Genomic DNA, 12,261 nt, shown 5'->3' on the forward strand with positions numbered 1-12,261 from the left:
GCGACTCAAATCAGAACACAAGAAACCCAAATAGACGGCCCGAGTGCAGCCATGCTTTTGCATTTTTCCGAACCAAAGATCCAAAGAAGATGGTTACTGCTAGGATCTGATGAGAAAACCAGGGATAGCGGTCACCCTTCCAGCCAGGAGGGGAAAGTTTGTGCAAAGATTGTGCAGCTCCATCCGTGAATTTTCTTTCTTATTTGTTATTAAATTACAGAAATCAAACATATAGACTGGCCTCTTGATTCTCCCCAGCCTTTAATGTCCCCAAACTGAGTGGCCATATGTTTGGAACTATGACTTCCATCATCCCCAGTCAGCATGGTGAGATCACTCTGGAATGGATGGATAGAAACAGAGATAGAGATGGAGGAGGGAGGAGAGAGAGGGAGGGACCAGAAGCAGACACTGTGATACATATCAAAATTTTGGAGCTATAACTTAAAGTCATAGAATCAGAGAGTTGGAAGAGATCCTCAAAAATCACCCCGTCCAACCTCCTGCCATGCAGGAATACACAATCAAAATATTCCTGATAGATGGCCATCCATCCTCTGTTTAAAAACCTCCAAAGAAGAAACTCCATTACACTCTGCGGCAGCATATTCCCCTGTTGAACAGCTCTGGGGGTTCTTCCTAATGTTTACATGGAGTCTCTTCCATCATCCCCAGCCAGCATGGCCAATGGATAAGGCTTATCGAAAGTGAGACCACCATGGCATAGATAGATAGAGGGATGACAGACAGGCAGACAGTTCCCAGGGCCAGATGATGTGGTGGAGCTACAACTCCCATCATCCACAGTCAACATGGCCAGTGGCCAGGGTTTATGGACGTGCCAGTCCAAAATAAGTGGACACTACTAGCTTGCTCATCTCAGAGCTGGGGAGAGATCCATCTTCCCAAACGTTACGTCTCAGTCAAACGTTTAATGGCAACATGACAACAGGTTAAGGCAGTGCTTCCCAAACGCTGGTTCTCCAGATGTTTTGAACTTCAACTCCCAGAAGTCCTTACAAGCTTGACCAACAGGAATTCTGGGAGCTGACGTCTAAAACATCTGGAAGAACAAAGTTTGGGAATCACTGTTAGTCCTGATCTCAAAAGACGCCCAATGCTTTTGGATAGCTCTTTTAAGGTTTGGACTGAAACCCTAGACTAGATTCATCATCCCCACCAATGTGGAAACCACCATAAAGAAAGGATTGAGAAGGTCACATTGTTGAAGACTCCAAAGAGAAGGTCCTCCCCATTGCAAATCCAAACAGCAGAATCATAAAGAGTGGGAAGAACGTGGGGAAGTTACTTTTGCAGGCTGCAACTAGGCCAGGTTTAAGAAGCGGTTAAAGAATCGGAGGATATGGAGGACCAACTATACTTAGGCTGCCTCCCTTCCTGGAATGAACATGCATTTATTTTCCTAACATGCTATTCTGCAATACCTTTCTTGAACTCCAAAAGCTTAAAGGAAAACAGAAATCCAAAAAGCAGCCCAGATTGTTACAGTTGGACTGTGTGCAATGTCTATTATCCTTCGTTGCAAGCTAGATGTTGGCAAGGGATGATGGAAGTTGCAGTCTGACAATGACAGTCGGAGAGTGGTGGAGTCTCCTCCTTTGGAGGTCTTTAAGCAGAGGCTGGATGGCCATCTCTTGGGAGTGCTTGGATTGTGAGTTCCTGTATGGCGGCATGGAGTTCGAATGGATGGCCTTTGGGGGATCCTTCCAACTCTAGGACTCTATTCTAGGATTCTATGAATAGAGAGAAGGCCAGGAATGGCCCACCCTGTTCTAGACCCACCTCCTTCCTTCCCTGATTGGCTCTCATCTCTCCTTCCAATTGTCAGTAGGTTCCTTTTGGAATCATTGCACCTTCGTTGGCTCTCCTAATACTGTTAGCCTTTTGGTGCTGGATTTCAAAAGGAAAATAGATCCTCTGATGACTTTACTTCAGTTAGTTTTCATTATTTGTATGGTGCTTAAGCTTCTTTCCCCAGATCTGGAGTTATTCTGGTTTTCATGGTGCGGGAGAACAGGGCTTTCAACTCTATCAGTGGTGTATCAGTGAGTTTTGGATCCTGTGGAAACCTATGGAGGACTTCGAAATGTGTTCATCCATGCCATGAGAAAAGTTTGAATTGTTTGCCAAGATCCTTCCAGTCTGAACTCAAGGTGTTGGCATTGGCACCGTAACCCCCCCAAATGGCTTGAGACCTCAATATCTGAAGGAGTTATAGGTTCTGTGTTCCCGATGTATGGAGACCCTAAAGTGGCCCCTATAATGGGGTTTTCTGGGGCTGAGAGAGTGTAACTCATCCTGGTCACCTGCAATTACCCTAACATGGGGTTTTCTTGGCACATTTCTTCGGAGGAGGTTTGCCATTGCCTTCCTCTGAGGCTGAAAGAGTATGACATGCGCAGGGTCACCCAGTGGCAAGTCAAAGGCTTTCATGGCCGGCATCCATAGTTTTTTGTGGGTTTTTCAGGCTATGTGGCCATGTTCTGCAAGGGTTTATTCCTGACGTTTCACCAGCATCTGTGGCTGGCATCTTCAGAGAATGCTGGCATGATATATACATACACACATGTTGTGTGACCTTAGGTTGGAAGGAGTAATTTCCATGTTAATCTGTGTATTGTTCTGTTGTTGAATGGTACAAACTCTTCTAGAAGAGTCACATAGCCTGAAAACCCCACAGAAAACTATGGATGCCGGCCATGAAAGCCTTCACAGGACAAGAATTGTCCCCTCCTCTCTTCTCAACCACTGCCCAGTCAATCGCATTTTGAACTCAGTTTGGAGCAATGGAAGTGCGCTGAGCACAAGGGAGGGAGGACGAGAGAGAAACCGGGACATTTTAAAAGCAGCTGAAAAAGTGGGATGGCAGAGGATTAATCGAGACTGTTCCTTCCAGATTGGAGGGTATGTTTGGGCGGACCATGGTGCCAATGGGTTTGAAAATGTGCCAACCAGCCATCTGACAAAATCCCTTCCTTCTTCCTCTACAGTTGAGCCCAGTTTCTAATGTCTTTACGAGGCTCCGAAGATTTGGATGATGACACTACAAACAAGGAAGGGGTGAGTTTGTAGAAGTCTCTGTCCTTCCAACCGATGTAAAGTTGTTCCCAAATGGAGGCCACTTGGAGCACTCCCAGTCAAGAGCTTTTGGCTGCATCCGCACTGCAGAAATAATCCGGCTTGACACCGCTTTAAGCTGCCATGACTCAATGCTGTGGAATATTGGGATTTGAAATTTGTTGTGGCACCGGACTAAATATCCCGCAAAACTACAACTCCCCAAACTCCATAGCATTACGGCATGACAAACAAAACAGAGTCAAACTGCATTAATTCTGCAATGTGGATGCACCCTCCAAATGTTCCAGTTTCTCTCTTTTCCGCCCACTTTGCCTCTTTCTCCTCTGCTTACTTCACCTCCTGCAAACTGCATTTAAAGCACAAAAGTAGTTCAGCAGTAGTCCTCAATTGATTCGAAAGTAGATTTAAAAGGAGGAAGAGGAGAGGATGGAGAAGAATCTTGCCCTTTCCAGTAGGTTCAGGCAAAAGCAAACTGCTGTATCCTCTCCTAGGTTGTATATTCTTATCAATAACTTTTGTCATCTTGACCACCCTCTGATGTAGCTTGGCCAAATGCGTCCCAGTTTTCTCCTTTGCCAAGTTGGAGGTATGAAATATGGCTGCATGGGTAAGGGCTTCTCTGTCTTCTGCCTCTTCCCACAGGAGTTGACCTGGATGCTTTTCTTTGCTACCTTGATCTCCACCTTGGGATCGTCTTTGCAATATGGTTACAACCTCACGGTGATCAACTACCCAGCGAAGGTACACAATGCAAACAGACCTACAATGCGGGCAACTTCAGTGGGCATCAATTCCAAATGGCCTGATTTGTCAGGGTCGGTCGCGGTTTCTAGTACTCCTCCCTTCTTCAGCCATGGTTGGAGATGTTGAAGATATTCTGGGGAGGGAAGACTGTTTTCCGTGGGCAAAAGGATACAAACATTCAAAGGTGGTGGTGGGGGCATTGTCTCATTGTAATGACGTCTGGGTCTGGCACTAGATTTAGGGTCTTATTGGAGCAGATGGTGCCCGTAATGAGCCACTGCCCTAAGTCCAAACATAGGTCAACCAAATGCAAGGATATATGACAAGACAGCATTGGGGTGCCATGATTAGTGTTCAGATGAATAATAATAATAAACAAACAACAACAACATTTTTGGGGGGAATTGGTTGTTCAGTCAAACGCAAAAGCGTGCATGGAGAGACCCAAACTCAAACAGTCCTGTGTGTCTTCTCTTTCTCTTTCTCTTAGTTCTTGAAAAGCTTTTACAATGAGACCTATCGAGAGCGGAACAACATCAACGTCGACCATAGCATCCTCATGTTCTTCTGGGGGCTGACGGTCTCCTTCTTCCAGGTTGGAGCCATTTGTGGGGCTCTGCTGGCCGGCCCACTGGTGGATGCTTGTGGCAGGTACCCACAACATAACTGTGCATCTCATTCCCTGTAAAACAGCAATTCTCAACCTGTGGGTTGCCATCCCTTTGACAACCGAACGACCCTTTCACAGGGGTCTCCTAAGACCATCGGAAAACACATACAGTATTTCCAATGGATCTTAGGAACCGAGACCATCAGTTGGGGGTCACCACAACATGAGGAACTGTATTAAAGGGTCGTGGCATTAGGAAGGTTGAGGAACACTGCTGTAAAACATAAACTGGGCAACTGCAGAGCGGCATGAGAACCCAGTCCCACCCACACCCCATAACCTTAAACCTATTCTGAATGTGGCTTTTAGAGCATGCACAACACCAACAATATTAGAAGTTTTGGGGCTTGGATGTCTTCCTTTGTTTTGGGAGGTGACCGGGTTTGTGTCTAGCCTCCAATAACTGGTTTGACATGGATTAATCCTCTGCCATCCCACTTTTTCATCTGCGTGTAAAATGTCCTGGTTTCTCTCTCCTCCTCCCACTTTACCTCTTTGTCCTCTGCTTACTTCAGTTGCTGCAAAGTCCAAAACTAATTTGTACTCAACTCAGCAGTAGGGAGAGGAAAGGAGACAGTGGGATATTGCCTTTCCCTATTGACTCAGGCAAAGGCAAACTGCTGCAGCCTCTCCTAGCTTCCTTAGGAATAAGGTCTGCCATCTTGACCACGCTCTGATGTTACTTGGCCCACATGTGTTCGAGTCCTCTAATGCAGTTCTAGAAATGTTTCCTCTCTTCACTGCAGCTCTCTGGATGCTTTTGCATGGTTCGTAGCATTCTCTAAAACTCTTCTTCTCCCATTTTTATCTCCACTCCCTCAAGGAAAGGGACCCTGTTGGCACTTAATGCTTTGGTCATTGTTTCGGCCATCCTCCAGGGTTCTTCCAGAGCAGTCCATTCCTATGAACTGATCATCATAGGGCGCTTGGTCATCGGAGGATGCGTAGGTGAGTCCGACTCCAGATAAAGCAATTTAAACTGGGGTGAAGGCTGAGATTCTGTTGGATGCTGGCAAGGCATAAAGCTCAGACATCATCCTTATGTGGGAGGTCTGAGAGAGCGATGTGTGCCTCTTTTCGGATGTGCAAATTATGCATCCCATTCATCTTTACAAATCCTAGTTAGCATGTCTACAGTTGCAACTCTAAAATCCCAAACATTTACCGTATATACTCGACTATAAGTCGACCTCATGAATAAGTCGAAGGCAGGTTTTGGTGCCAAAATTATGGATTTTGATATGACCCATGGATAAGTAAAACTTAGAGGGATGTAACCCAGGATGTAAAGATGAAGCAAAGGAAAACAATGCCAAAGAACGTACAAAATTCCAGAAGGCATAACTGTTTGTAAAAACTGGATGGATGAGAGAATAGAGGCGATTCAGTGCTTCCAGTGCTTTTGTCCTCCAAATGTTTTGGGATTTCAGTTCCTACGATTCCTAACCATTGGCCATGGTGGGTGAGATTTCTAGGAGGTGAGGTCCAAAACATCTAGAGGATGAAAGATTCAGAGCCACTGGATTAGGGTACAACCAAATGCCCAAAGAACATTCAAGACTCAGACGCTATCCCCAAATAGCACATGTTCATATGTTTCTGCATGTATCGCCGGCACGTTCTGAATTCTCCATTTTGCTTATTGTCCAACTAGGTGTCTCCTACAGCGTTGTCCCAATGTACATCACAGAGCTGGCCCCACCGAACCTGAGGGACTCCCTTGGGATGGTCCCACATCTCTTCATCGTCTGTGGCGAGCTACTGGCCAACGTGTTCGGCCTTCGCCACATCCTCGGAACTGAAGAAAGTAAGATATGCTTCTTTAAGTCCGCAGCCATGATGGCAAGACCAGGTCCTTGGCTGGCGCCAGCCCTAGCATTAAACAGTCGCATCACTCGTCCCGTAACTGAGAGAGACATATAGCGACATGCCTTGAGCCAATGCAGTTTATGTCTGTCTTGTTCTTCTTGTGCAGGCTGGCCACTCCTTCTGAGCCTCATTGCCTTTCCAGCATTATTTCAGATGGTTCTGCTGCCTTTCTTTCCTGAAAGTCCTAGATATCTCCTGATTCAGAAGCGGAATGAAACGGAAGCGAAACAAGGTACCGCGGTGTGTTTTTTTTAACTTCACCTTTGGGATCCGGCTTTGGTTCGGTCAACCAGTCAGCTACTCTCCCATCCCACCTCTGCTTATTATTCAGCCAGGTATTCCTTTCTCTCCCCACCATTTACAAACACAGCATGTCCCATCTTACACTAATACATATCCTACCATTGTTGTTGTTGGGTGCCTTCACATCATTTCCAACTTATGGCAACCCTAAGGTGAACTTATCATGGGGTTTTCTTGGTACGTTTCTTCAGAGAGCAGTTGCCATTGCCATCTTCTAAAGCTGAGAGAGTGTGACTTGTCCAAGATCACTTAGTGAGGATTCGAACCCTGGTCTCCAGAGCCATAGTCCAATGCTCAAACCATTGCACCACGCTGGCTGCCACTACATTATATGCATGTCACTCGAGTGCTACTTGAACTTGAACATAGCCATAGCGGTAACATAACAGAGGAAAGCAAAATCAGACGTAACATTTCATGGCAGGATCTGCTAAGGATCCTGGCAAGAATGTCTAGGGGAATGGGTACGATTTGTATATATTTATTTTGACAGTGGGAGAAAAGAATCCCATTTTGGTGCTCCGTCTTTGTTTGCACTCTCTCCAGCCTTGCAGAAACTGAGAGGCTGGGATGACGTGGAGGATGAGATAGAAGAGCTTTATCTGGAGGACAGCACTGAAAAGGAAGAGAAAAACATGGATGTGCTCAAGATCCTGCATTATGAAGACCTGCAGTGGCAGCTCACCGCTATCATCGTCTTGATGGGCGGCCAGCAGCTCTCCGGCATCAATGCAGTAAGGCAATACGCCAGGCTGGTCCTACTGTTTGGTGGCGTGTGATGATCAGAGTCATCATGTAACTTTGCTACCTTTTAAACTGGATCGCAATTTGGTTTGAACCGGTCCAAATGACCCTGGTCCTCGCTTGAACCGACTCTCTGAAGCGATTTGGAGAGGGGGGCCGTGCACTAGGCCCATTTAACCGGGGTCTTTTTTCCGCATCTTTTTGGATAAATTGATTCTGCGTAAGTGTGAACCAGATGCGGATTGGAATCGATTTAAATTTGTCCTTCAGCCAGCTGTAGCGGGTCCATTTTGCATCGATTCATTCGTCAGTGTGAACCACAAGTGGGTTATTTTAGAGGGGGAAAATGTGATTGGGGCAAATGTAGTGGGAACCACACTCTGCTGACGAACTGATCCATCAATTAGGATCGCATACTAATTTATCTGTAAGTGGGAATGGGGCCCTGGATATTCAGCGCTAAGCCCCCAGATCTGGTAGCCCTATAGCAGACACTGCTTTAGGATTAAACCAATTTCCAGATTTTTCACTTTCTCAGACTCCAAGTCATCCTCTTTTTTATCTCAGCCTCTCCGTTACTCTGGTTTTTTTCCAGGCACGCCATTACACCGAGGAAATGTATTTGTATCTTGGCTTGGAAGAAGAACAACTTCCGTATGCCACCTTGTTACTTACCACACTCCTCATGATCATGATTATCATAGCGGTAAGCTTCTCTCTGCACTTTCATATAGACATTGACCTAACAGGGTGGTCACTTTCTGCCTCTCTGAGAAAGAAGACAAGCAGCATTGCAAGAAGAAGAAGTAAAAAAAGGTTGTAATTTGCATAGGACAGCATATGTTAGATTTTGGCAAGTGTCCCTCGGGGATGTTGGCAGCCATCGTCCGAAAAGAAGGGAGCCAACATGGTGTGGTGGTTTTACTGTAGCACTAGGACTCCGGGAAGCATTGATGTTGTATGCCTTCAAGACGTTTCTGACTTACGGCGACCCTAAGGCATCCCTATCATGGCATTTCAGACGGCATTTGCCATTTCCAACCCTGAGGCTGAAAGGGTATGTCTTGCCCAATGTCACTCAGTGGGTATCCATGAGTTGCAGTCCAATGCTCAAACCACTACAACTACACTGGTTCTGGGAGACCAGAGTCCACATCCCCACTTGGCCATATAAACTGGGTGCATTGGCACTGTTTTCCTTCACTTCATCCTTTATATCCTTTGTTACATGCCCCTAAGTATTACCCTTGACTTATCCATGGGTCATAATTTTGGCTCCAAACCTCACTCTTGACTTATACACGAGGTCGGCTTATACGTGAATATATACAGTTAGCATCAACCATGACTATTAAATATGTATGATGCAGGTGCGATATACGTGGCTTTCAGCATATGCTGAAAGCTTCGGCAGAAGCCTCGGTGTGCCCTGAAAGGGGTAATGGCACACACCGTGCCACGGGCACACCCCCCATTATTTTTAATGGGGCTCAAGCATATGCGGAATTCCCCTTATGTGGGGGAGTCCGGAACGGATCCCCCGCATAAGAAAAGGGCCCACTGTACTTTGTTGGTATGTTGTTCAGGCTATATAGAAGGAAAAACCAAGGACATGACTTAAGGAAAGCCAGTGTGGCATAATGGTTTGAATATTGGACTACAACTCTGGAGTGCAGGGTTCGATTCCCAGCTCGACTATGAAACCCACTGGGTGACTTTGGACCAGTCACATGCTCTCAGCCCCAAAGGAAAATGATGGCAAACCTCCTCTGGAAAGCTCTTGGCAAGAAAAACCCATAATAGGGTCGCCCTAGGGTCTCCATAAGTCAGAAATAACTTGAAGGCACACAAGAACGACACATTTGTAATAAGGGATACCTGCCAGCTCCACTGAGAGCATTTTCTGCCCCTCACGTAAAAGATATCCCTTATAATAAATGACCCCTGGAAACATACATTGGCATTGAGAACATTGTTTTTGCTGCAAAGCCTCCCTTTTGCTAATTATGGAGGAAGTTGTTCAGTTCTGTTTGCTTTTTTTGTAGGGCTAAATCCAACACTTTCCCGTCCATCGCTGCCCTCCCGCGGCCTCTTCCTCTCTAACGTTCCCCCTGCTTTTTCCAACCTCCAGCTGTGCATTGTGGGGACTTTAGGGCTGAGAAGTCTCCTCCTTACCGGCTTCGGGATCTGCAGCTTCTCCTGCATTCTCTTAGCCATGACCATTGAACTTCAGGTTTGTGGCACGAATCGTCCGGTGTTTGGGGCGTCTTGATGCTGAGCATGAAATGCTGGGGTCCCTCTTTGGTATGATCTTGGCCCAAATGGGCTGGTTCTACCAAGCCTCCCTGAGGATTGAAATCCCTTGGTCGGACGGTCCTCCATTTCACTAGTGAGGTCAATGCACCATGTGAAGACATGAGACAGAGCCTTCTCTACCGAGGCACCCCAATTGTAGAATACAATCCCCACGGAGACCCAATTGGCACCGTTATTTACGTGCCAAGTAAAAATGTGGTTATTTATTAAAGCCTTTGGGCCTCGCTAATTCATTCCAAAATGTTTATGTACATGTGAAGTCGAAGGCTTTCATGGCCTTCGTGTGGGTTTTTCGGGCTATGTGGCCATGTTCTAGAAGAGTTTATTCCTGATGTTTCGCCAGCATCAGCCACAGATGCTGGTGAAACATTAGGAATAAACTCTTCTAGAACATGGCCACATAGCCCAGCGATTGTGGAGGATTGTATGAATTTCCACCATGGCCAACAAAATGACAAATAATAAGAACATGCTGCCTGTTTTCTGCAAAATTCACCTGGTTGGGCATGAATTTCATGTGAGCTTGGCTCTAGGATTTTTGAGCATCTGTTGCAGTGGTTCCCAAACTTTGGTCCTCCAAATGTTTTGGACTTCAGCTCCCAGAATTCCTGACTGTATGCCAAGCTGTTTGGGGCTTCCAGGAGCTGAAGTCCAAGGCACCTGGAAGACCAAAGTTTGGGAATCGCTGATCTATTGCATGCCGTGAGCCTCAAAGACTGTGGTTTATGGGTTGAAAAGAAGATATCTCCCCCTGAGAAGTCTCTGCAAACCTGACTTAAACTTCAACCACCTTTCTCCAACAGAAGCATGTCCCATGGATGCCTCGGATCAGCACAGCTTTGCTCACCGTCTTCCTCATTGGGCAGTCCATCGGACCAGGTAAGTGCGCCGAAGATGTAAAGAGATGCTCAAGGAAAAGCAACCTAAGGCTGGAATGGATCAGCTTGGGAAAAGTGTTGTGGATGGAAGCTCCCAGAATCCCCCAGCAAGCATGTCAACTCTGGCTCTGTTTTTTAGAGTAGGAAGAGGCATTTCCAATTCTGAGACGGAGCGCTCTTGTCATGTACTTGCTAATCTCAGTTCAGAAGCACAAGGTTCAGCAGGTTTGGAAAGATTTATTTAGTAAACCAAAGTTGTCCACAGCATAATGATGTTCTCAGGACTGAAGCAGTTTCAGTTACACGGCGCATTAAAAGCACTTAGTGGTTCAGACATTTGTGTTCATTCACCTATTCCTTTTCCCCAAGACTGCCCCATTCATCATCTCCGTACCAAAGGTTCCCATAGAGTTGGTCTTGATGATGCTCACAGTTTGTATTTCCACTCCTCCACATCTACCCATTGCTCAGCTCCATGAAAGATAAGCAGTCTTTCTACCCAGCATCACCACTGCTCTAGCATAGCCCATCATCTAGAATACAAAACATATACTCACTAGCGTAGCCCATTATCCAGTATACAAAACATATACACACCACTGCTCTAGCATAGCCCATCATCCAGTATCATCAGCATATAGAGACTTTACATTAGCAAGCATGCTAGGAGCTAGGATCCTGGCAGCTCTAATGTCTGACCAAACTACGATTCCCAGGATGCCATAGGATGGAACCAAAGTAGAATAATAGCCCTATAACTGTGCAGAGGTTCTTTTCTCCTGGCATAGATAAATGAGGGAGAATGAACATGGTACTAAATAAATTGAGTCGCTTTGCTTTTCCTCCCAGATCCAGTAGTCAACGTCTTAGTATCCGAATTTTTCCTTCAGTCGTCTCGGTCCACGGCTTTCGTGATTACGGGGACCTTACACTGGCTGTGCAAATTTCTTACTACAGTAGTGTACCTTCATATGGAGGTGAGTAGCTTGGGACGGACTCTTTAGTCTCATGTGCTGCTGCTGCAAAAGTGCTGCAAAAGCTCTTAAGGACAGCATAGGACACATAATAGGCTAAATGCAATGGCTGAATTGGTAAGTGCACATGGAGGTCAATCCCATTGGTAGTCCAAGACTAAGTATAGGGTTTATGTATTGGGATAAATGACTCTGTTGAGGTAGTGGGCTCAAGCCTGTCCATCTCTTCCTTCTGCTTCCCCTTTTTCTGTTCCCACATTTAGACCGACCTCGAACCCTACAGCTTCGTCATCTTTTGGCCTTTCTCTGTTGCTGCCTTCATCTCTCTGAGCAAGATCCTTCCGAAAATGAAGAACAAGACTTTTGTGGAGGTTCGGCGCACCATTGCAATCCATGTGGCTCGGAGAATCCTGATGCAATCCTTACCAGTGCATTCCCATTAAAGAAAAAAATGCGACAACTTGATATAGCTCTTGGCTCTCTCTTTCTCTCTCTATATATATACAGTATATATATATATATATATATATATATATATATATATATACACACACACACACACACACACACACACACACACACACACACTTTAAAAAGCAGTGATCCCAGCAAAACTTCAGATTCCTTTGCTTTTGTTGACCTGAATGTGCAAAAGATACCT

The 12,261-nt window shown here is 45.8% G+C and overlaps 1 protein-coding gene across 1 annotated transcript; it reads left to right on the forward strand.

The window, feature by feature from the left end:
* Nucleotides 1-1,670: 1,670 nt before the first annotated feature.
* LOC121936981 (solute carrier family 2, facilitated glucose transporter member 5-like) lies at nucleotides 1,671-12,053 on the forward strand. The gene is made up of 13 exons (XM_042479736.1): nucleotides 1,671-2,176; nucleotides 3,012-3,081; nucleotides 3,745-3,843; nucleotides 4,337-4,497; nucleotides 5,340-5,464; nucleotides 6,171-6,323; nucleotides 6,492-6,617; nucleotides 7,235-7,422; nucleotides 8,028-8,138; nucleotides 9,564-9,665; nucleotides 10,552-10,627; nucleotides 11,476-11,603; nucleotides 11,864-12,053. Exons 2-13 carry the CDS (start codon nucleotides 3,028-3,030, stop codon nucleotides 12,041-12,043), a joined length of 1,503 nt encoding a protein of 500 aa, XP_042335670.1. The 5' UTR covers nucleotides 1,671-2,176; nucleotides 3,012-3,027; the 3' UTR covers nucleotides 12,044-12,053.
* Nucleotides 12,054-12,261: the final 208 nt, after the last annotated feature.

The sequence above is a fragment of the Sceloporus undulatus genome, chromosome 7 (assembly GCF_019175285.1).
Source record: "Sceloporus undulatus isolate JIND9_A2432 ecotype Alabama chromosome 7, SceUnd_v1.1, whole genome shotgun sequence".
Lineage (NCBI taxonomy): Eukaryota > Metazoa > Chordata > Lepidosauria > Squamata > Phrynosomatidae > Sceloporus > Sceloporus undulatus.

Excerpts from the sequence above, each read along its gene's own strand:
- LOC121936981 (XM_042479736.1), top strand. The coding sequence starts at position 3,028 with ATGTCTTTACGAGGCTCCGAAGATTTGGATGATGACACTACAAACAAG. Across the intron at positions 6,324-6,491 it reads CATCCTCGGAACTGAAGAAA|GCTGGCCACTCCTTCTGAGC; the intron begins GTAAGATATGCT and ends CTTCTTGTGCAG. Across the intron at positions 7,423-8,027 it reads AGCTCTCCGGCATCAATGCA|GCACGCCATTACACCGAGGA; the intron begins GTAAGGCAATAC and ends GTTTTTTTCCAG.